Source organism: Canis lupus, chromosome 22, assembly GCF_048164855.1.
Source record: "Canis lupus baileyi chromosome 22, mCanLup2.hap1, whole genome shotgun sequence".
Taxonomy (NCBI): Eukaryota; Metazoa; Chordata; class Mammalia; order Carnivora; family Canidae; genus Canis; species Canis lupus.
Window position 1 is genome coordinate 5,076,146 of NC_132859.1, and position 24,048 is coordinate 5,100,193.

Sequence of the window (24,048 nt, forward strand, 5' to 3'; positions counted from 1 at the left end):
CATGTTCCTCAAACATGTTTTTGACTTTGTATGTGATGTAATTAAACAAAAACATTAATAAAAAAAAAAAAAGAGGAAGAAGAAAGAAAGACAGAAAGCAAGAAAGAAAAAGAAAAGTTAAAAGCACTACCCTGCCTGGTCAGGTGACTGGTGACTTCACCAAATCTAAGGCAGTATTAGGAGTTGGTTTCTCCCCTTCCCTACCCACAGTGAGGTAAACTGCTCCCTGTCAGAACAGATTCAAAATCCTGCTTATCTTGTAGTCAAATGGTAATGGCCATACCCTCAGGGCTTCTTAGACCTTTAAGATTTTTTCCATATTTACGGGAGTTGGAAGTAATGTCACCCAACTTGTCACTGAGGTATTTCTGCTGGGAGCATCATGCACCTGCTGCCCCTATCCACCTCAGCCTCGATACTGTATTAAATCACTGAATATGAAACACAGAAACACAAACAATAGTTTTGGATTTGTTTCTTTAAAAATGACATCTGTATTAAAAGTCTTAAAATGGAGAGACAATGATTAAACGCGTGTCTGGAATTAAAAATTACAATTAGTGAGAATTCTCTTGGTACATCACAACAGGAAAATTTTGTTCTTTGCTTCTGGAGGAACACCCTAGAACAGATAACCCCAAAAAATTTTTAAAAATAATACAAAGGGGAGCTAAATACCTGAACATTTGAACAAAATGAAGCCAGATAAAAAAGAAAGAAAGAAGGGCAAAAAAAGAAAAAAAACAAAAAAACAAAACAAAACAAAATAAAAAAACAAAAAAACAAAACAAAAAAAAACAACCAAAACCATTGCAAGACATGGAAATTACATTTTAAGGGCTGGAAATAATAAAGAAATTCACCAAACAACAGGCCCTATTGTCCTGGCTCCTTCAGGAAGATTACAGAAAGGAAACTAGGAAGTGGTTTGGGGAATAGCAGATTCTGGGTTATGGTGGGAAGTTCACAGGTTGGCACCGGCTGGAACAGCTGAGTTTTGAAGGCACTCTGCAGACACAGGGGTGCTGGGGCCCTGAATCACATTTTTGAAGTCTTTGTACTGTATTTTAAAGAGCTAGTCATCAAAACCTGTCACTGCCAACCAAAAAGAAAAGCTAAACTTAAAAAAAAAAAAAAAACAAAAAACAAAAAGAAACCCAAAGAAACACACACACACACACACACACACAGTACACACAAAAATGTGCAGATCTGTAACATTTTTTTTTCACAGCTGATAAAAAAAAAAAAAAAATACTACCGTTCTCCCCCAGACTCCCCTTTGATACAGTAGGTAAACAAAATAGATTTTTTTTTTTTTCCACAAATATCAGCAGACACTTTCTGGCACCCCACACTGCATTGGCATCAGTGTTTACAGTCCCAGTTCAGATGTGCATACTTCAGATTGGATACACTGTAACAAGAATCCAACTTTGCATAGACATCCTTAGAATCACAATCAGTCACAGGGTTGCCCTTCCAAGCTGGCAGAAAAGGAACCCGATCTTTAATTTCCAGCTCCTCCTGGAAAAAAAAAAAAAAAAAAAAAAAAGGAAAGAAAAAAAAATAAAAAAATAAAAAATAAAAAAAGCCAACACAAAAGTTTCTTCCCTTCCTCCTGTCCTGCTCCTTCATTTGGTTCTCCCGGACTTCCTTCCATGTGGAACTACAAAAAGGGGTGGTTGGAGGCAAAAGAAAAAAAATAAAAATAAAAAAAAAAAAAAAGGAAAAATTGCCCCCTCCCTTTCTACCTCCCCACCCCATTTATTTATTTATTTTTATTTATTTATTTTTTTTTTTTTTTTGCAGGCTGAAACTTTGGCCCGTGTCGAGCTGCCCACACAGCGCCCTAACGGCTCCTTACGCGGGGAGTGGGGTGGAAAAATCCGCGTCTCCCGGGGTCCACGAGCAGCGTGCATGCAGCAGGAGCCGCACCGCCCCCGGGGCTGCACCGGGGCTGCACCGGGGCTCGGAGGGGGAGGTCGGCGGAGGTCGGCGGAGGTCGGCGGAGGTCGGCGGAGGTCAGCGGAGGTCGGCGGGGGTCGGGAGCCGGGCGGTGCAGCCCAGCCGGGCCCCCGGCACCCCCGCCCCCGCCCCCGCCCCGGGGCCGAGGCACAGCGGCCCCCGAGGTCGGCGCGGGCGCAGCGCATCCCCCCCGCGGGCGCGGGGGCGGGCGCGGGGGCGCGGGGCTCCCGCGCGCGGGCGGCTCAGAGGATCACGCAGGCCGAGCAGCAGCCCTCGTCGCCGTTGGGCTGCGCCGCGTAGTTCATCTGCCGCACGATCTCCGCGAACAGCTCGTCCACCGAGGCTTTGTTTTTGGCCGACGTCTCCATGAAGGGGCAGCTCCACTCCTCGGCCAGGGCCTTGCCCTCGCCGTACGACACCTCGCGCTCGCCCTCCAGGTCCACCTTGTTGCCCACCAGGATCATGGGCACGCGCTCGTACCGCTTGACGCGGATGATCTGGTCCCGCATGGGCTTGATGTCCTGGAAGCTCTGCTGGTTGACCAGGCTGTAGACGAGGATGAAGCCCTGGCCGTTCTTGATGTACAGGTCCCGCATGGACGCGAACTGCTCGGTGCCCGCCGTGTCCAGGATCTCGAGCACCGACGGCGACGAGTCCACCTCGATCTCCTTGCGGTAGAAGTCCTCGATGGTGGGGTCGTACTTCTCGATGAAGGAGCCGGTCACGAACTGCACGGTGAGCGCCGACTTGCCCACGCCGCCCGAGCCCAGCACCACCACCTTGTACTCTCTCATGGCTCCGCCGGCGCCCTCGCCGCGCCCGCCGCGGCCCCGTCGGGGGTGCGCGCCGCGGGGCGCCTGGGCTCGTCGGCTGCACGACCTGCCCCCGGGCTCAGCCTGGCGGCGGCGGCGGCGCGGCGGCGGCGGCGGCGGCGGCGGCGGCGGCGGCGGCGGCGCGGGAGGACAATGCCGGCGGCCCGGGCGGCGGGAGGCGGCGGCGGCGGCGGCGGCGGCGGGCTGCCGGGGGGGCTGCTGCTACGTGCGCGCCGGCCCGGGCCGCGCGTGGCATGGGGCCCCGCAGACCGTGCGCCCACCGCCGCGGCCCAGCGCGCTCTCCCCGCAGCCTCCGCGGGGCGACGGCTTCCTACTCGCCGCGCGCAGCCCGGCCCTCCCCGCCCCGGCGAGCATGCCCAGTGCGCCGACGGCCGCGCCCGCGCCAGCCGCCGCGCCGGGTTTTCCGGGGGGCCGGGCGAGGGGGCGGGGCCGCGCGCGGGGGGGGCGGGGCCGGGGCGGGGCCTCCCCGGGAGCGGCCTGCGAGGGGCTCGGGGTCGGCACGGGGGCGGGGCCTCGCGCGGGGGCGGGGCTTGGGCCGCGCTGGGGGCGGGGCGAGGGCGGGGCCTCGCGCGGGGGGCGGGGCCGGGGCCTCCCGGGGAGCGGCCGCGAGGGGCTCGGGGGCGGGGCCGCGCGGGGGGCGTGTCCGGGGGCGGGGCCTCCCGGGCCGTGCGAGGGGCCCAGGGCCGGGCGCGGGGTGAGCAGCGCGCGTGGGTGTGCACGGGGGCGGCTTGGTGCAGCGGGGCGGTGGCGCCGCGGCGTGGGCTGCGCGCTCGGCCGCTCCTGTTGTCCCGGGCGCCGGGAGACCCCGAGGGCGTGGGAGCGGCGCGCGGGGCACCTGTGCCCCCTCCCACGGCGCGGGCCCCGACACGCTCCCGGCCCCCCCCCCCCGTCGTCCCGCACAAAGGGGCCCGCGGGGGCTCCGGCCGGCACAGGGGAGCCTCCCGGAAGCGCGGAGGCCGGGCCGACCCCCAGCCGCACGGCCGCGGCGCCGGCAGCGAGCCCGGGCATGCTCAGTGGGCGGAACAGGTTTTCGGGCTTAGAAATAGGAAGCTGGGGCCCGCGCAGCCACCGCGCGGCTCACATTACCTCTCCCGGCCTCGGGCCCCATTGGCCCCGCCGCGCCCGTCTCGCCGCCCCGGCCGGGGCCCCATTGGCTGCCGCCGAGGCTCCCGCACTTGCGGCCGCTTCATTGGCGGAAAAGTAGCCTCGGCTCGCGATTGGCGCCTGCGGAGCTCGAGCGGGGGGCGGAGGCGCAGCTGTTCTTTCCCCGCTGCTCCCCGCCCCCCCCCCCCCGCTTCCCCCGACCTAGTCGTTCTGGGAGCCCGGGGTGCAAAAAAAGAAGAGGAATTGAGGCGGAGAGCTCGGCGCTAAATATAGTGCCCCGCTGGCGCTGCGGGGCGAGCCTGGCTGCGCAGCGCCCGGAGGCCGCGGGCGCCCTGCTCCCCCCGCTGGGCCCGGGCTCCTGCGGAGTTTGCAAAGTGTGCGGCTGGGCGGGAAGTGGGGGGACGGGGGCGTGCAAGGGGGCCGCCCGGACTGCGTGCGCCGCCCGCTCCGGGTCCCGGGGCGGGGGCGGGGGCGGGGATGCCCAGGCTTGTCCTCCTGCAGACGTCTGGGTTTGGGGGCGGGCCGCCTGCACGTCGGGCTGGGCTCGCGGCCGCGGGAGGGGCGGGGGCGCTGCCTCGACCTGCCCCAGCCTCCCTGCCTCCTCGCCCGGGGCCCGGACCCGGGACCTGTCGGGGGGCCCGCGTGTGCACGAGCCCCGGAGCCGGGGGTGCGGGGGTGGGTAGGGGGGCACGAGCTGCGTCAACCCCCCCAGCTCCGAGTCTGCACTTTTTTTTTTTTTTTTTTTTTTGGTTTTGCAAGCCGAGGCTACTCGCGCTCGGCGTGCGCTTCGGACGAGACGCGCCCGGCTGCGTGGCGAGCGCTGGGTTTGGGCCCCGGGTCCGGCCACGTTCGCGGGCTGACCTGCCCCGAGCCGCGGAGGCGCAGCCCCAAGTCCCCACCGGCCCCGGCGGGACGTGGGTGCAGCCGCCGCCTGGGGGGTGGGGAGGGGAGCGGGGTGCTGGGGGGTGCCGGGGGGTGCCCGCCCCGCCCTCACGGTGGAGCGCAGACAACGTGTTTTAACCTTGACTATCAGAGAGCCCGCCTCGAACTCTGTGCTTATGTAATCCTCCAGGAAAAAAAAAAAAAAAGAAGAAAAAAGCAAAGAGCACCCCACCTGTCAGAGGCACACCCACCTCCTGCAGCCGAGGAGAAGCCCCGCAGCACTGACCAGCGCTGAATGTCTGCAGAAGGTCCCGCACGGCTCCTCCGCGCCGCCTCACAGGCCTTGTTACACCTGTTTTAAAGAGGAAGCAACTGAGGTCCTGGGATGTTGGGTGACTTGCCTGCGATTTCCCAGCGGGTGAGTGGCCGGGCTAGGACCCCGGCCTCCCTGTTGGGCTGCAGAAGCTGGCGTGTGCCTCTCGGGCCCTACTGCCTCCTCTTGGGGAAGTCCCCAGGTTGTACTCTTGCTTAGGGTCAGCCTTGGGGCCTGAGGTCAGACTGTCTCCACCCCAAGCGAGAGGGACCTCTGCCCACCGCCCCGGGGTTCTCCCCTGGTGATGCACCCTCCCGCAGGGTCAAGGAAGCTGAACCTGCTTCTAGGCCAGGCTCCAGGGAGTCAGAATTCTGGAATCCTCTGCCCAAATAGGACTTGCTTGGAATTTTGAACTCAGTCCTGTGTCCAGGGATGGCTGTTTGTTGGGCTGAGGTGTGCACTCCCAGGTGCTGTGGGCTCCCAGTGGGTGCAGGAAGGGTCCTCCATGGAGTCAGCTTTGCTTCCCTTCCCCTTTCCAGCCTCCTCCTTGGAAGAGTCCCGAATTCCTGATTCACACCATGCAGGTCCTTGTAAGGAGGTATTTGTCAGGGTGAGAGGACACATGGATCCTATTTTGTTAACAGTTTGCTATCTTGATTTATAACTTAAGTATTTAGAGTAATGCTATGTGGGCCTCTCTTTGTCCTCTTGCCCACAAATACTAGGAAGGGTCCTGAGTCTGACATAATAGAAAATACTTTGTCCTTACAGGTCTGGTGTCTCGTCTCAAGAACTGGATATCAGTTATTATCTGAGACCTTGGGCGAGTCCCTTGAGCTCTCTTGACTCCAGTTTCCCCGTCTATAAAATGGTGATAATAAAATTTGCCCTATGTACCTAGCTACATGAGGAACCTTGGAGAGAATCTAGTGACCAAACCCCTCATTTTGCATCAGAGAGAAGGGAGCAAAATTAGAACCCTGGTGTCCTGGCTGCACTTTACATGGTGCCAGCCTGTCCTCAGGGAAAATAATTGACAGATAATGGATGGAAACATGCTTTTAAAGCTGCAGAGCCCCATGAATGCATGGCAGTTACTACTCTGACCCAGGTAGCCTCACAGCCTGGTCTAGAAGATTCCCTCCTCAGGACCTCAGGTCGTCACGTGGATCGGTATTACCGAATCTTGGTACCAGTACCAGAAAGATGCCACAGTGTGAACACTGTCTATTAGGGATTCTTCGGTAGTAGTGTTTATTATGTTCAGGTGCTCTCTCACAGACAGATTTGCACTAGGACTTTGGGATTCAAAATGAAGTAAAGAAACTGATGACACATATATTTTTAGGATTGGCCACTTCCTCCTGTGAAATCTGTTAGGTGTCTTTACCTCACTTAGGGCATGAATCATTATCTGTCCTCTACTGTAATTATTGACACGTCTATGTCTTGTCACCCAGCACCTTGGGAATGCCTTGAGGGCAGAGGCCATATCTGGCTTATCTTTGGAGCCATCTCTGACCCTCATAACACCTAGTACAGTGCCTCCGCGGGAGGCCCTCCATAAATATTTATTGATGAAACTAGGAAGTACATTTTATTCCTTTTCCAAATTCCACTTGTAGTAGAAGATTATATTAATCCATGGTGAGACATACCACTTCCTGGATCCTTAGAAAAATGTATACCGACGTTACCGTCTCCCTGAGTCATCAAAATGACTTTTAAGATGAGCAGAGTCTATCCTTATTTGGGTGGAAGCACTAAATCGGTGCTGTCTTGGGGAAAGATACCAAGCCTCCAGTGGATAAAGCCTTTCTCCGAAGAAGACTGACTTTTGCACGTAACCTGAAAAGGTATTTCTAGGAAACAACCTAATGTAAAAGTTACCGGGTAAGGACTGCTTAAGCACTGACAATGTATGTTGACAATGTATGTTGCACAAACAAGGGTACCCTCCTCCCTTGGCTTTTGCTCCCACAGCGGGGACTGCTGAGCTTCTGGGACACTGAGATTGGGCCTTCGGGCAATGAGATGGTTTGTTGGAATCCAGGTCTTCTAAGTCCTCAAGAGCATAAGCCACCTACCTGCCTCCACGTTTACAGAAAGCAGAGGTTTATTTCATCACGATTGTAGCTTTAGCTGATGCCACTTCGTGTTTTCTTCGAGCATTTTTAAGGTTTCTTTTTCTTTTTTTTTTGGCTTTTTTTTTTTTTTTTTTTTTTTATGGCCCCACTTTGCTTTTCATTTGAAAGGAGAGCATCAGTAAAGATGGAGCGATTGAGATCTAAGCAATAGGATGTCCGCGGAATGGGAGTTTCTGGGGAGAGGACCAAGGAGGAGTCTGAGGACTCTAGTGGGAAGCCTGAAGATACATACTTTCTCTCCAACAGTCAAGAAAAAGCCAAGAGACCTGAAGTGGAGCTTGAGAGGGTGAGAAGTTGAGGAAGTTCAAGCTACAAGCAACCTTCTCTTCATAAATAAAAAATGGCAAGGCACCTGCTGTAGGAAGGGAGGTCAGGTGTGGGCTTGGGAACGAGTAGAAATGAAGCTTTTTAACTGACTGTGCAGTACGCAGTATGATGTTGCTAACCTGCTAAATTTGGTTTACGTGAATTTGTGAAGATGCCAATTCAACTTTCTTTTTTTCTTTTTCTTTTTCTTTTTCTTTTTTTTTTTTTTTTAAGAAGGATCTTGATAATTCCTCTTAAGTCTGGTGGGTTTCTGTTAAAATCCCTGAGGGTTTTGTATCAACACATACAAACAAATAATTATAAAAGTAAGTATGTCTCTCTCACATGTCAACCTTAGTGAAAATACACACACAAACCACTGATTTATGTGATTAAAAGTTTCATTACTAAGGGGAAATTAAATGAACTCAATAAAACTGTCTTACCTATACGGTCTCTTGAGTTTTTCTTTCTGTTGCATGCTAAATTAAAATAAGACCTTGAGTACCTAAGCTCAGAGAAGGAGTCACTTTGAGTACTAGGATATTTGTCTAGAAAATGTTGTACTTGTGCAGGATTTTCTGTCACAATAAGGAAAATAGTTATGTCATTTTCATTAGATAAGTAGCATATGTTTATGGTAAGGAATTTGGGATGTTTAAAAAAAAAGAAAGAATAAAGTAAAACTAACCAATTACCACCCAACTCCCCCCCCCAAAAATAAACCCTGACCTTTTTTTATATACTTTTCTTGTCTTTATTATAGAATTATTTAAAAGGTAGAAAACTAGCTCTAGTGTTCTTGTGACTATTTGAGTCTATTTGAGCTCAAGGTAGGGTTCAGTTATTCTATAGCCAAGAAATTAAAAGTCAAATAAGACAAATATCCTAAGTACTCCTTTATCAAAGAATTTTCCTCTTGTATTTAATGGGTTTTCTTTCGATGGGACTATTTGTGTCTCATAGGCTAACATTGCCCGGGAAGTTCCTTTCTTGGCAAAGTCCCCGAGGACAACCTGGTTTGGGGGGTGTTTGGCCAGAAGGTGGGATGAAGCATGTCCAGGGTCATGACCTCCGGGCGTCAGAACACAGCAGCCTGTCTGCACAATTAGCGAGTGAATCGAGGGCTTCAGCTGCATTCTCCCAAATGGTTTTGTCCCTCTCCAGAAATGATCTTCCTCTTTGTGGCAAACGGTGCCCGTTGATGTGTCAGCGCCATTCAAAGCCTCGCTGTGACTTCTGCATCATTAACACATTTGTGCTTTCTCTGTCGCTTTGCACCCAGGCTTTGCACCCAGGCGTCCTCCCATCTCTTTTGCCCTCAGTTTTCCCCGGGGCTTATAGGAGATCTGCCCCCCTCACTCCTTCCGTGTGTCCGACTGTGTTTGGGAACTGAATTATTCTCAAGGCTGCAAATTCTTTACCAGGCAAAAGAAGAAGAAAAAAGATACTTTTGCTGACATGGTTTTAGGCTGAAATTTGCTCTCAACTGTTCTCGGTGTCTGATGTGAATAGAATACCAGGCATAAGCAACATTTAAAATTGTATATTCATTGTAATAATGGGAAAGGAAATTTCTGAAAATTACATGTCTGATAAATCTACTTTCTCATCGAACCTCATATGCAGTGAAATTTCCTATCTTGAATAACATGTTTTCTATAGGGTGACCCAGGAAGTTAATATTTGGTGGCTGGAAGAGAGAAATAACATTCACAGATACCACTGTATTTCCTCTGGCCAAGCTGAATAATTCTGTAAAAACAGAATAGTTTTGTTATCCTAGGAAAGCCCGTAGTTCTGAAAAGATCCTTCATTAAACGTAAATTAAAATGGTGGGAGGAGGTTGGGTTGGGCAAGTGACACGGTCTTTGACTCTCCAAGCATTATTTGTGCTCTGTAAGCGACAAGTAACCTCCAGGATGCTTTGGGACCATGCCATGTAATTTCCCAAATATTAAACAGCCTATTTTTATTCTGTTTGATTCAGATATACTTTTATTAGTGTATAAGGCTATAAGTGCAATTAGGCCAACTTTATATGACTTTTATGTTTCCAGAATTACAGCTGGAGCCTAAGGTGGTTTCATTCTACAATGTGGGCACGCCAAGGGAGGAAGGCCCAGGACAGTGACTTGACTGCACTCTTCTGTAAGGGACTTGAGAAGTAGGAGAAGAGGTGGTTGAGGCTCATAAATGTGATTCAAGGACAGTAGAAATCACCAAAGAGAAGTCTGTCAAATGTGGTGCCCACCTCTCAGGTTACCCTTTGGGATTGCCCCATGAGACTCCCGAGTGGAAAGCAAGTGCAGTAGCAGCAAAGTCTCTAGATCACTGAGACGGTAAGGCGCCAGCAGCATTTGGCCCACAACTCCGCAACATCTGATGCCGGGGCCTGCAGTTTTGGGCAGCTGCAGCCGCTACAGAGGGTTCCAGGGTGGACCTCTACAGCAGGGCCTATCTCTTCAGTGGGTAGCAGCAGAAAAAGAGTCACTTTGGGCATTGGTAGCTGCAGCCAAGACCTCGATACAATGAGCTGATCAGGAGCAAAGGGAATGGTCCAACCCATAGAGCAGTCGGGGAGGCTGGTCAGGGAAAAGGCAGGAGAGACACCCGTAGAAGTTTCCAGCACTGTTTGCAAAAAAAATTAACTTCCCACGCTGTTGTTAGAATCTAAGGAAAAATAATAATTATGAGATACATCACTGTGGTTGTCTTACCCCTCGGCCGGCATAATGTAGGAATTTAGGTTACATGGCAAATTGTTTAGAAATAAGTTTTCTTAACAAGCCACAAAACTTTTCTAACACCCCCTCCTTCCCTTAGGATTTGCTGATCTTATTTTTAACATCTTCTAAAGTTGCCTCACACTGAAAGAATTAGAAATACTCATGGCTGCACTTAACTGGAAACCCAACTAAGGGATGGGGGAGCTAAACAAATAAAAGTTTATTTCTCACATAACAAGAAGTCTGGAATTGGAGTTCTTCTGGATGTGGTTCAATAGTGAAGAGACATGAGACCCAGAGATCAGAGTCTGCCTTTGCAGCAGGGAGATGGTGGTGGTGGGGGGGGGGGGATGTACCAAGAGGACCTTCTGTTTTATCAAGAAACAGAAGCCCCTGGGTGGCTCAGCAGTTGAGCGTCTGCCTTTGGCCCAGGACATGATCCTGGAGTCCTGGGATCGAGTCCCACGTCGGGATCCCTGCATGGAGCCTGCTTCTCCCTCTGCCTGTGTCTCTGCCTCTCTCTCTGTGTCTCTCATGAATAAATAAATAGAATCTAAAAAAAAAAAAGAAAGAAAAGAAAAGAAACAAAAGCACCAAGAGGCTTGCAGTTAAATTTCCTTGGCCAGTGCTGAATGCTCTTCTAGCTGTGAGGGATCCTGGGAACATTCCCATTTAACTTTTCCACCTTGTACAGTGAAGGAAGACAAGAGAGAAATACCTAAAGAATGGTGTTGGGTAAGTGAGCCCACGGTGTTTACCCCAAACATCAAACCACTCTTCTGGAACTCGGGATTTTTTCGGGCAATTCGATTTGCACATCTTTTTTTTTTTTTTTTAATCAGGCCTGTTCATTAAACATTGAGTGAAAGATAAAGTACCATCTCTTATGTTTTCATCGAAAAACCACATTTAAAAATCCCTATTTGTTTTCAAGTCTGGTTGTGCATGCGATACAACGTCTTGGTCAACCCAACTTTGGTTTACACAAAAACCTGCAAAAAAAAAAAAATTTAACTTTTTGAAAAACAAATTCAGATTCTCGATGTCCAGAAACAGTCTCCCGGCTGGCTCCCACGGTGCCCACCTCCTGGCATTCATACCCTACATAGTCCCGTCACACGGTGTTTCAGTGTTGACCTGCATGACCAATGGACCATGATAGAAGTGGGGTTTATTGCTTCTAAGAGTAAATTATAAAAGATTGTAGCTTCTCTGCCTTGGGCTCTGTCTTTTGAATTTCTCAATCTAGAAGAAGTCAGCTGCCACATGTTCAGGACGTCCAGGCAACCGTGTGGCGAAGCCCATGTGGCTAGGACCTGGGGTCTTTACTTCAACTGCGATGAGTAACTGAGGCCTGCCAGTAACCCAGAAAGTGCACTTGGAAGTCAACACCGTCCAGCGTTGAGATGGCTGCTTCCCCAGCAACAGCTTGACTGCAGCCTCATGAAGGAACCCTGAGCCAAAACCATTCCGCTAAAGCTGCTCCCAGACTCCTGACCCTCAGAAACTGGAAGATAATAAAAGTCCCTTCTTTTAAGTGTCCATACCTGGGGGGTAATCTGTTGTACAGCAAAAGGTAACTAATATAACTTCTTTAAACGGCAGTGTCATCGTCTGTAAACTGGGAATATAAATGATTGTTACGAGGATAATATGATAACTGTGCGTGAAACTGCCCCATGAGGTTCCTGCAACATAATAAGGACATGGAAAAAAAAATCAATTGAACAGATATTATTTGGTTGTGATCATTTTCACATTTGCCATTTTCAGAGCTCCTTTCTATTTTAGATGAGCGCAGTTCTAAGGAATGCTTCCACTTTTTGCTTTTCCCTAGTGCTGGCGTGGAATACATGTTGCGGAACACAGCTGGCTGGGTGGCGTTGCCTTAGCACTCTACTGCACTGGCGATGGTTTTGTGAGTTGGGGTCGCTTGTGTTAAAAAAACAAAAAAAGTCACATGTGTTTAATAATGAATATGCCTCCCAGAATGCTAACATAGAGTATCCTCGGTGGGCGACCAACGGAGTAAAATACTGCTGTAAATGGATACTGTCTTCTCCTGGAAGACTTCTGGTGATTGGATTTTTTTTTCAAGATTTTATTTATCTATTTATCTATTTATCTGTCTATTTATATATTTATATATGTATTTATTTATTTATTTGGAAGGCACAGGTGAGTGTGTGCGAGCGGGGATGGAGGGAGCGGACAGAGAGGGAGAGACTCCCAAGCAGACTCCTGGCCGAGCACGGAGCCCAACACAAGGCCTCACAACCTGGATCTCACCACCGAGAGATCAAGGCCTGAGATGACATCAAGGGGGGTGTCGCTTAACAGACTGAGCCACCCAGGCACTGCCTGCTGCTGGTGGCTTTAATATCACTCACAGGAAATGCACCCCAATCATGGGTATAAGGAGGATGTGGCAAAGGCGACTGCCCCTCCTACACACACACACACTCATCAGAGTCGTCCAGCCTTTCTTCGCTTTGTCTCCAGTCCAGCCCCGTTGTGCGGCCCCATCCATTTCGAATCCCAGGTGCCAGGATCTTAGTGCACCTGCCGCCGACTGTGCTGCACAGCTTTAGGTCACCTCCACTGTTTTTCCTTTTCCTTTTAAAAAATGATGTTCTTGTTTCTTGTCTCTGCTACTTCAATACGCTCGTTCATTTGCACCATAAGAAGTGTCTGTGAGCAATGTAAAAATGTATACATCACAAACACACGTGCACATACCTATAAGTGTGTGTGTGTCTACAATTAGCCTACTTTTTCCTCTTGGCCCATATGGCACAGTGGGGATAAGTTTTGGTTTGTTGAACTAACTTGACTGTCATCTGTTGCTAGTTGCTCAGGGCCTGCTTCTTTGCCCCCAAAGCAGGGTTGTGTTGTCGTTGCCGTTGTCTCGGAGTAGCTTTGCTCCGCCCTGCAGTAGTTCTGAAAGTCTGAGGGCTCGGAAATACTGGTTTCTAAAGAGCAGAGCTTTTCCTGTGATAGTATTTATAGGTCCCAGGCTCTCACATTGTAATTATCAACAAGCCCAGCCTCTCATTTGCTGGTCTCCTTGCTCCCAGTCTTGCTCTTCCCTTCGTACCAATCCATCCTGTGTAATCTGGTAGATAGAGCCCATCACCAATGTCACTGAGGAAATGAATGAATCACACTATGATGATTCTTCACCTCGACATGTTGAGTGAAAAAGCCAGACACGACCGAGTACATACTGTATGATTCTATTTACATCATGTTTATAAAAACAAAAACAAAAACAAAAACAAAAAACAAAAAACAAAAAAAACCTATTTTGTTCGTTCTTGTATAATTAGGGGGGATAAGCTATATAAAGAAAATTAAAAAAAAATACTGGTTAGCACTAATGGAGGAAATAGCACAATAGCACGGTTGAATGTGTTCAAGCATGAAGGTTGGGGGCAGGAAAGGCTATGTCATCTGTGGGACCAAATGCAAAGTGGGGTCCCTTGCTCAAAATTCGCAAGAATTTCAAGATGCAGCAGGAGAGGCACTAGATGCAAGCTAGGGGCCCGGCTCGGCGCCAGGCCTAGTGCCTCTGCTCAGTCCTGTTGTACCCCCATGATGCCAGCCCTGGCTCAGGAACTGCTGGGGATCTGCCCTAATATTTTGTTTTTCCCTTGGTAGGAGGAGAGTCACTCCTGCAGGAGTTTGTTGAGGAAAAAGCCAGATAACAAACATTTATAAGGTATGTACCTCTCCGTAAGTTTATGCCATTTTACAACTTTTAAAAACCGTGAAAAACAAAAACAAATGGGAACTGATCAGAGCACTTCCTGCTCCAAAACCTATAGGATGGTTTCCCGTGGATGAGAATGCCTGTGGCCGGATGCTTTCCCCTGTATCCTCATTGTTGCAGGCCCAGCTCACAGGCCAGCTCATCTATGAAACATCCTCAATTTCTTCCTTCAAAATTAACCATTTCCTTCCCTCTGCTCCCTTCACACTTTCTCCCTCTATTATAGCATTTAACTTCCCTGCCACAAGTTTGAGTTCTTTGAGATTATTATTATTTTTTTTTTCTGATGGATGTGAAATCTTGGGGAAATGTTTCAATCTTACCTTCATATTTAGGACCCTACAAGGAATAAGGTAAGTGATTGTTGAATTTAATTAAAATTCCATCCAAAGATTGTCATAACCCATTAGGAAACCTAAAACACTTGAATTTCTCCACAACGCCACACCCTTAAACTCTGCAGTGATTCAGGTCAACAAAGGTGAAGGTTTTTCTGAAAAGTAAGATATGTTCCTTCACCAGGTGAAAATTTGAAATAGGTGCCAAGTGTTTAATGGTTATCATCGAACATTCTTCTATTTCACATCTGAGATGAATCTCCTAGCCATCTTTTTTTTTAAAATACTGTTTTAACCTCATAAACTTAATATCATGAGGTACCTTAAATATAACAGACATCCTAGATATCATTTTCACCAGAAACACATTTTAAAACACCGCTGCCCATTATTTTCTTTGATATTTGTTGCTGTCGTTGTTCCTGGCATATTTTAGCTCTCACTAACACTTCGGGTTCTCTTGATAAACATGTGATTTGTACATTTTCTTACAACAGACAGATGGGTGTGTTCTCTGGGTATTATTTGTAAAATGAAGAAAATGTTCCCCTTTACCAGCATCTGGGTAAGATTTGGCGTTCTGTGACAGATTTAAAATATAGACAGAAATAATCATCTCTCTTCCACATAAGGTGTCTCTGCAAGTAATTTTTCCTATTCTTTATTTCTTTCTTTTTTTCTATGTCAGCTTTGAAATCACAAATGAAGTATGGGTTCAGAAAAAAAAAAACAACAAAAAAAAACCACTATATAAAATGGTATTTGGACATTTCTTTTCATCATTCACTTTTATGGATGTTCTATCCAGATGGCCAGGTTACAAGTCTGCGGTAACATAAAAGCCTTTTATATAGAAGTAAAACACTGATGAATAGACTTCTAAATGTATATACAACTAAGTATATTTTATTCATCTTTGCACATAATCTCATTGCACAAAGCTTAACCCAAGTGGATTATAACATTTGGCTGGCAAGCGTATGGTTACGGACTCAACGACATAGACATACTGTAAAAACACTCAATGAAAAGTGTCTACCATTTCTGCAGGATAATTCCCTTTAATTGACATAGAGATTTTTAAATGATCCCTTTTTTCACTCTGCCAAGTAAGCACACAAAAAAGAAAAAAAAATCGATGTGTCATTTAGTCAATCGAGAGATGATAACAGAGATTGTGGAATTTCATTAAAGGATTATTTATGCCATGTTTACGCCATCCCTTTTACGGCATTTATCAACTAATGACCGAGATCAATACCCACAAATGCAATAAGACATCTATTTTTTAAAGGTTTTTTCGCTTAAATGTGTCATTCCTTAATAAACCCCAATGTACAACATGGGGTTTCTGGGCTTTCACTGCTTGGGGTTTTTCATTTGCTATTTCTTCTGGCCCGGGTGCTGTCCTTCCAGGTTTACCCACAATTGATTTCCTCTCATTCACTGAGATGTCACCTTTTCAGAGAAGCCATATCAAGCTCTACCTAAGTTAACTGTGTTCCCTTCTCCCCGAATCACGTAGCCAGGAGTTAATAATCCAAAGGGCATGTCAGTCCATTTAAGCTGCTATAACAAAGTACTACAGACTGAGTGGTTTCTAAACAACAGAAATTTATCTCTCCTAGTCTGGAGGCTAGAAATCCATCAGGGTTGCCAGCTATAGACTTCTGATTTCTCTCTGTATCCTCATATGGCAGCATCAGCTAGGGAGCTTGGTGGGGGAGGGGGGGGCTCTTTAAAAATGCACTAATCCCATTCATGAGGGCTCCACCTTCATGACCTAAGTACCTCCTAAAGGTCTTACTTCCCAATACCATCCCATTGGACATTAGGATTTCAACACATGATTTCTGGGTGGAAACAAACATTCAGACCATAGCAAGGCATGTCTACAGGCCAAATCTGACCCTCCCCTTGATTTTGTATAGCTCCCCAAACTGACCCTTTTTCCTTATAGTTAAATAAATTCTACTTCATGATATATGAAAGCTATAAGAAATCCACATTTTGGGGTCTATAAATAAAGTTTTATTGGAACACAGCCAAGCTGTTCATATATATAAGGTATATTGGCTATGTTTAGGCTACAAGAACGGAGTAGAATAGATGCCACAGAAACCCTATAGCCCACCCACAGTCTATGTGGCTCTTCCCAAGAAAAGTTTGTCACCTACCGAGGTAGGCTAGTTCAGCACCCAGCTTGTTTCACTGTACTTAGTCAATCCGTAATTATGTTTTATTTATTAATTCACTCGTTTACCAATAAGCCTAATGAGGACAAAGGTCTGTCTCCATTATGCCCAGTTCAGTAAGCAAGTAGATATGCTAAGAGAAGTGTAATAAATATTTGTTGAATGACTATAAAATACAGGGGACTACAGCCTCTAGGATGAAGCACCTTGCCTTATTTTCCGTATTGCTCTATCCAGCTGAAGCAGAAGGGCAGGACCCATTTCTTACTATAATGGAGAGCTGCCATTAATAATATTTTTAAACCAACACAAAGGCATGCTCATAGAACGAGAACAGCGCTATTTATGGTCATTAAGGTTTACCTTGAGTTCCCTAATTTCTGGACGGCTTTCCAGAGTATGATACATGCTAGGCCCATACTAGGCCCATATAGAACTTGGGTGATTCTACTGTGGTTTCACTTGTGGATCAGATGCGAGCTCCCGGAGAAGAGCAGAGATCCTCCCAGCTTCCATGTCCAAGAAGATCCTTTCCCACCACCAGTACCTTTCACTGGATACACCCTTTTGCTCACTTGGAGGCCTGACTCCCACACTTTCTCTGTTATTTGGAGCTCATCTGTTTCCTAGCAATGTCAGAGGTCGTGAGTTCTTAAGCATTAGCGACTTAACCTTAGAAAGTAGCTACAATCAGTAGTACAGATATGTGCCTTTTAACTCGGATTAAGATTCAGGAGATTTCCAACATAGATCTAAGTTCCCAGAGCCCTTTTTTTCCAACTTTAAGTGAGGGTGAGATTGTCCCACATGCTAATGAGAGGGTGCTCAGATGCCTTTGCACACTCAAGCTGCACACTGCATGTCCTTTATTAAGCTGGAGAGTCTAGAGAATCGAGTAACCTTGATGCCAAGGAAACCTTGCTATTCAGGAATCATAAAATAGTGTCAGCATCACAGTCGGGACTCACTATTTTGGGAAGTAATTCCATGAAGAGAAAAAGTTATACTCTCACTTAAATAATGGCATGAATATGGAATTGATCCTGCTCCTGTGAGATCTGGCTAATGGGTTGGACTCTGGTTTGGAGCTGTGTTGGGGAGCAGGTCATGCTAAAGGAAGGCTAGAGCCTAATATACCTAAGTAATTTATTTATAGTCACTTAAAATTATGGAATATTAGCTGGCCTACCTGGTGCTGTTAGGTGACTCATTGTCTATGGTTTAATAAAATGTATGCCTATGGCCTCTACCGAGCTTCGCTGCTGCATATTCATAGAACCATGCATTGTTTTGTCCGTGCATAGCAGCATTTTAATGCAAAGAGCATGTTTATCTCTAGTGTTCAGTGGGGAAGCAGTGGGGGAAGGCTCACGGACGGCCTCTCCAAAAAGGTGACTGGCTATAAATTTGAATAATTCTTAGGACCCCTAAAGTGAATTTCATGTATGCATGTAATAGAAACCAGACCATCCCAAATATATTCTCCCAGTTTCATAAAAGAAAATCTGGCCAGTCATCTTAGAATGATGGATCACTGAGAAAAAAAAAAATATTTGATTTGTTTATATATATATATATTCCATAGCCTTAGAATTTTATGACCTAAAACCCATAAGAAAGACATGAATGTGTACTCAGGGATAGAATGACTTCAGTACCGTTACTTCAGATGTTCAATCTTCAGCTAAATGTACAATTTTGAGGTGTACAATACTGAGAAGTCTGGGTTTGATTTTGGGGAGGGACAGAGGGTTGGCAACCCTATACACTGTAACTTCCCCTTGAGCAGTCGGTACCTTTCCTCCTTGTGGACAGTGTGAATCACGTTTCCCCTTTTCCTTTGGCCTAAAGGAGATAAATTCAAAACTCCACTTTAACGCTGAATTGTTAAATTTGTTTAAAACCTGAGAGGCCGGGGGATCCCTGGGTGGCTCAGCGGTTTGGCGCCTGCCTTTGGCCGAGGGCGTCACCTTGGAGTCCCGGGATCGAGTCCCACATCGGGCTCCCTGCATGGAGCCTGCTTCTCCCTCTGCCTGTGTCTCTGTGTCTCTCATGAATAAATAAATAAAATCTTAAAAAAAAAAAAAAAAAAAACAAAACTTGAGAGGCCATCTCTCTGGGCTCTGACTTTTCCGCTTGAATATCCTGTAGAGTGAGCCGAGCCCATCACTCTGCCTTACTAGGCCTCAGCTTTATCCTTCAGTAAAATGACAGCATCAGGAAACATGAGTGGTTTTCACATCATTTAGGAGGCGCGTCCCAATGGCCTCCTGCCAAGGGAGAAGCTTTGGGATTGAGGATGGACGTCAGCTTCTTCCTCTCCAGTTCGAAAGCAACAATGCCACATTAGCAAGCTTACACTCTACGAGAAGACTTTCTTGGAACAAAGACACTACTAGAATTTGAGAACCCTTGTGCCCCCTAATTTTCGAGGCCCCTTTCAGCTTAAAACACGTTTAGACTGGGCCTGGAAGTCAAAAGACTGGAATTGTAGTTCAGGGTCTTCCACTAACTTCCTGCGTCATTTAGGCCAGTCACCCTTCCTCGCTGGGCCTGCATGCTTCTCATCTAGAGACTGAGGGAATTAAATGCAGTGATTTTGAAGGTTGCTTCTGCTTTCAGATGCTTTATCTCCTCTCTCTTATCTGATGTCCCAACATGGCTGCTCCTGTAGAAAGGGGTCTCGGGTAGAGGGATGAGTGGGACAGGAACAGAGGGGGACTGCACAGTCCCCTTGATTGTTTTTTTTTTTTTTTTTTCTGTTACCTTGTATTATTGCTGGATCCCTCTCAAGAGAACTAAATAAAGGAGAGGAGAAGTAGGGGATTAGGTGAGCAGAGACCTAACGCTGAACTATGGCATCATGGTGAAACTTGTTTTATTTGCTCAGCGGAAGATTCATGAAAATGACCTGTGAGTTTCTGATAGAGGACTGAGTCAAACCAGGATTACCTCACAACATTGTAATCGTGCTTGTTTATGGGCAAACTGACTGCTGACCCTGACAGAACACGTTGAGGGCCTTCCTCCCTGCCAGCTTCCGCTGTGGTAATGCTTGCTCATGCTTTCCCGAACCGTCCTGGGTTTCTGTCCCACACCACTCCGGGTGTCACAGGGAGTGGGCAGGGCAGTTTCACCTGAGCTCTCTGCAGGCATTTCCTTTAATGAGCTTCATACATTGTACCTTGGGGCAACAGTCTCACAAGTTATGACTTGGTATCAAAAGGTAACATCACGTTGTAGGCATCCCTTCCCTCACTTGCCCCTCCATCAGCACAGGAAGGAGGGGAAATATTTTGGCCCCAAAGTAGGGTAGGACTTACGAGGGAAAAGCTACTGCCTCCAGGATCTCAAGAGAGCCATAGGGGTGCCCTGGCTCAGGGAAGGGAGGAGGGCCTTCAACGGCTGCTCTTAATTGGTTATCACCTGGTCTGCTCACATGCCCGTACCCACTGGCTTTTGGGGTTAGATTTCAGAGCCTCAGAGGTTCTTTCCAAAAGGTGTCTAACCCTGACTTTCTTCAATCACTTCCTGTTTGCACTAGGATCTGTCCCTAAAAGGTTTTTTTTTTTTCCTTTAAGAAGAGTTAGCTTTAGTTACATTTTCTCTCTCTCCCCTTTCGCACCTTCTGTGCTTCTTCTTTCGCCTGTGACTTTGACCTCCATTCCCTTGTCACCTAGGATGTATCGGATCTCACCACTCTTCTGTTAGTTCTGTGATTATAAAAGAGAATCCCTTACGCAATATTGATGGAAGTTGGACTGCTACCGTCAGATTCATCCCACAGCAAATGGGGAGGGGATGCTTGTCATAAGCTTCAGGTATTTACAGGCTGGACAGTAATATAGAGGTGACCACTGGAAGAGAATTGCAAGTTCAGCAGAGCCTGTCAACACTAATCACCAAGTCAAAGAAATAGAAGAATTTCTTACCCTTTTACACAGGTACAGGCTCTGGATGATCATGTTAAGCCTTTGTGATATTTTCTTTCCTTCCGGATTGTTCTTGAAGATGTTAATTTAACCTAGTTGTTCAACCAAGTTCAACCTAGTTATTTAAAATGCTCATTGAACCTGGCTTTAATTTAAAAAGAGGAAATTATCAGATTGATTTACTTGAAAACCCTTACTGCATTAAGATTAGCTTGGGATATGCACGGCTTATTAAAACATTCTCAAAAAAAATAAAAAAAAATAAAACATTCTCGATGTAGATATTACATTACTTTATGGCATCAGTTTGACCTGTAGTATTTCTAGATCATCCTAAGGATAAATTCGGAAGTTAGAGAGTTTTACCATGTGAAGCAATTACAAAGAATCAAGTCTGCTTTAATTTGGTTTTAATTTAGGGGCAAGTTTTTATTGAAAAAGTCGAATTTGGAAGAAATGTTAACACTGTAAAGAAGCAGCAGTACGAAGGAAAACCTGATCCAGAAAGCACCAAAAAACTTTGTGCTTTTATTTGCAAAATATTTTACCTTGACTATTTATACAAAGATGCTATAATCTGCTGCAATACTCTAACCCATGCATATTCAGTTTGAAAATCATTGAAGCCATTATTTCGAAATGCTAGTCATTGTATTTTCCTATTAGCTTATAAGCACGGTGCCCTAAACTTTCCTTATTAGAATATCTTTGTCCATAGTAGACCAATTGGCATTAAGCGATCCTGCTTCAGCTAGCAGGTGAGCCAGAGAACAGTTTCTAGTAGTACTTCCAAATAGTATGTTCCAGATTGAAAGGCAAAGCTCACTTAGATAACAAACATGGAAGACAGTTCTGAGAAGACAAGACGGTAAATGGTTCCTCACGCTAATATAATACTATACCACTCAGCCAATCCTATGATGCACTCAATAAAAATCTATGAAGCAAGTGTTGACCAATGCATGAATTGGCTCATTGAGACTAGTGAGCCCTATGGATCCTTGAATCATTAAATTCTGCCCACAATAGTTCCCTTTTTACTAATCTGTCTCTCCAATAGATCAGCTCCTCTGTCTCCCTAATCCATGTTATCACCAGTTACTTTCCTAACCAGGCTTCCCCCCTACCATTTCTCTAACCTCTTCTTATTTTCATCCCTCTCTAGATTTGCCCACCAGGCCCAATTCTTACCTCCTGAGATTTTTATTATAACTATAAGGTAAGGGGGTGGGGAGGCAGGTAAATGGGCAAAAAAAAACTGGGAGAGATATCATGAAAAAGGTAGAAGGACAATTTTTAAACAGGCTCTTTTTTTTTTTTTTTTTTTTTCTACTTTGGTAGAACCAACAAAGTCTGGTCAGGGCTCTTGTTTATAGGAAAATTTCCCTAAATTAATTTTTTTCTGCAATAATATTGGAATTCAAATGAGATTAAAGCACTTTTCTAGATGAGATCAAGACAAACCAACTAAAACATGATCATCTCAGTTATGGAAATAGAGTTCAAGATAGAAATTCCCTTCTGGGGGTGGGGTTGCTTGGGAGAGGCTTGAAATTTTCTGAGGGCTGGATGTGTCCTTTGTCTTCATCTGGATGATGGTTATATGGGCATATACATATGTAAAATCCACCAAACTATACATAGAAAACCAGGTGCTTTGCCATAAAAAAGCTCTATCAAAATAAAAAAAAATAATTGTGGAATATAATTGATGTAAAATGAGCTTTGAAACAGAATCCTAACCAATTGTGACAGCCTTTTGAAAGAGCAATTATTGGTATAGTAATGACATCAGTAACTGAGAAATGTATGCCCTACAATCTTGGAAAAACACTCCGAGGTCCATAATGTTGTAGAGCATGTCCCAGGCAATTTCTAAGATGGATTGATGGTCTCTGAGGGACCCAGATAACCAGAAGTAGAAAAAAGAGAGACAGTCTCTGAGCTCTGTTCAGAGAACTTTTTTTTTTTTTTTAATTGTACACTCAACATTTTACCTCTTTATTGTTTCTTTTTTTAAAAGATTTTATTTATTTATTTGAGAGAGAGTGTATGCTCGGGGGCGTGGGCACACATAAGAGAAAGAAAAAGAGAGAGAGCAAGAGCAGGTGAGAGACAGAGGGAGAAGCAGACTCCCTGCCGAGCAGGGCTTGATTCCTAGACTCTGGGATCATGACCTGAGCGGAAGGCAGTCACTTAACTGACTGAGCCACCCAGGGGCCCTTAGCCCTTTATTCTAAACTAATAAGTTACTTTCCTAGTAGATATGTCTCTTTTGGGTCTGAATGGCTCTATGCACAGATTTTTCTGAGTCTGTTTCTCACTTCATGAAGCACACTTCAAAGATTTGGCTTAACTGGGATACTATATTTCCTGGACCCATAATGGCTCCACCAACCTGAGGGTTCCGTTGTCCAAATTCACCTTTTTCCTTTGTAAAGCAATATTGCTAAAGACACTAACATGTTTCCAAACACTTACTGTACAACAGTTGGTAGGTTGGTGTTGCCCATTAAAAGGAATATATAGAAAAGCATCTGGAAACATGTAAAGATGGACTTCATTTCGACGTGTTTAAAATGCAATGGTTACCAGATGTCAGTTTTAAGGGAATTTTGAAAATAGCGTCTTTAACCTGACTGTGAGTTCAGTCAATATTTTCTTTTCTAAAATTTCTTCTGACCAATTTTCTGTAATTATTTCGTTTATGGAATTAATGGAGAAATTACATTTTGAGCACAAATACAGTGCCAAAAATAATACAAGACTTCCTACAACAAAACAAAGCAAAAATAAAGAAATAAATTAAAATAAAATAAATAAAATAAAATAAAATAAAATAAAATAAAATAAAATAATAAAATAAAATAAGAAGCCTCCAATAGGAGGTCTCAGGAAATGATTTAAAGTAAGGATCTACATCTATTCCAAATCCCAGCAGAATCAGACCTACAGAGAGAAAGAGAGCTGAGAGTGCCCAAGATCCTTCTGCTGAAACATCCCTGTATCGTAATCTATTCAGTTGGTAAGATCAATGCAAAATTGCATTCTCTCCTGCTGACATGTTTTGTTTATTGCCAGACATGCTTTTTATTAGCAATGACAATATTTTAGATCTCTTCCATCTCTGTCTCATAAAATGGCCCCATTTCATTCATTTTGTCGGCCAGTACTGACCTGTAGCATTTTTAAGAAAATGTCAAAAGTGTTCTAGTCATTTACTTCCTAGGAAATAGTTTATATATAGATACTCCTTCCACATTTGCTGACTGGCTGAAAGGGAAATTCATTTCTGAATGATATGCTGACATGCCCAGGAAATGGAAAACACTCAGCCATACGTGGTCTAGGCAGTCATTTATGTGTAAGGAGGTGATAGAGATTTGAGGGTATAATTCTCTCAGATTTCATGGCCTCTCGAGAAGGCCATATGCCACAATCGTGAAAAACAGATACTTGTCATTTAAACTGTCTTCTTTGCTATTCTTTTTTGGGGAAAAAAAATAATTCTGAAAAAGTGTATGAGAAG

General features: G+C 46.0%; 1 protein-coding gene and 1 long non-coding RNA gene across 3 annotated transcripts; one reads left to right on the plus strand and one right to left on the minus strand.

Moving 5' to 3' along the window:
* Nucleotides 1-460: 460 nt before the first annotated feature.
* RAP2B (RAP2B, member of RAS oncogene family) lies at nucleotides 461-2,856 on the minus strand. The gene has a single exon (XM_072792213.1). The coding sequence runs from the start codon at nucleotides 2,760-2,762 to the stop codon at nucleotides 2,211-2,213; it is 552 nt and encodes a 183-aa protein (XP_072648314.1). The 5' UTR covers nucleotides 2,763-2,856; the 3' UTR covers nucleotides 461-2,210.
* A 665-nt stretch (nucleotides 2,857-3,521) lies between these two features.
* Nucleotides 3,522-8,002, plus strand: LOC140613808 (uncharacterized). 2 transcript variants are annotated; one of them, XR_012014698.1, is made up of 2 exons: nucleotides 3,522-4,281; nucleotides 4,978-8,002. It is a non-coding gene; the product is annotated as an uncharacterized lncRNA (long non-coding RNA). The 2 variants fall into 2 exon arrangements; XR_012014699.1 differs by lacking the exon at nucleotides 3,522-4,281 and adding an exon at nucleotides 4,311-4,580.
* Nucleotides 8,003-24,048: the final 16,046 nt, after the last annotated feature.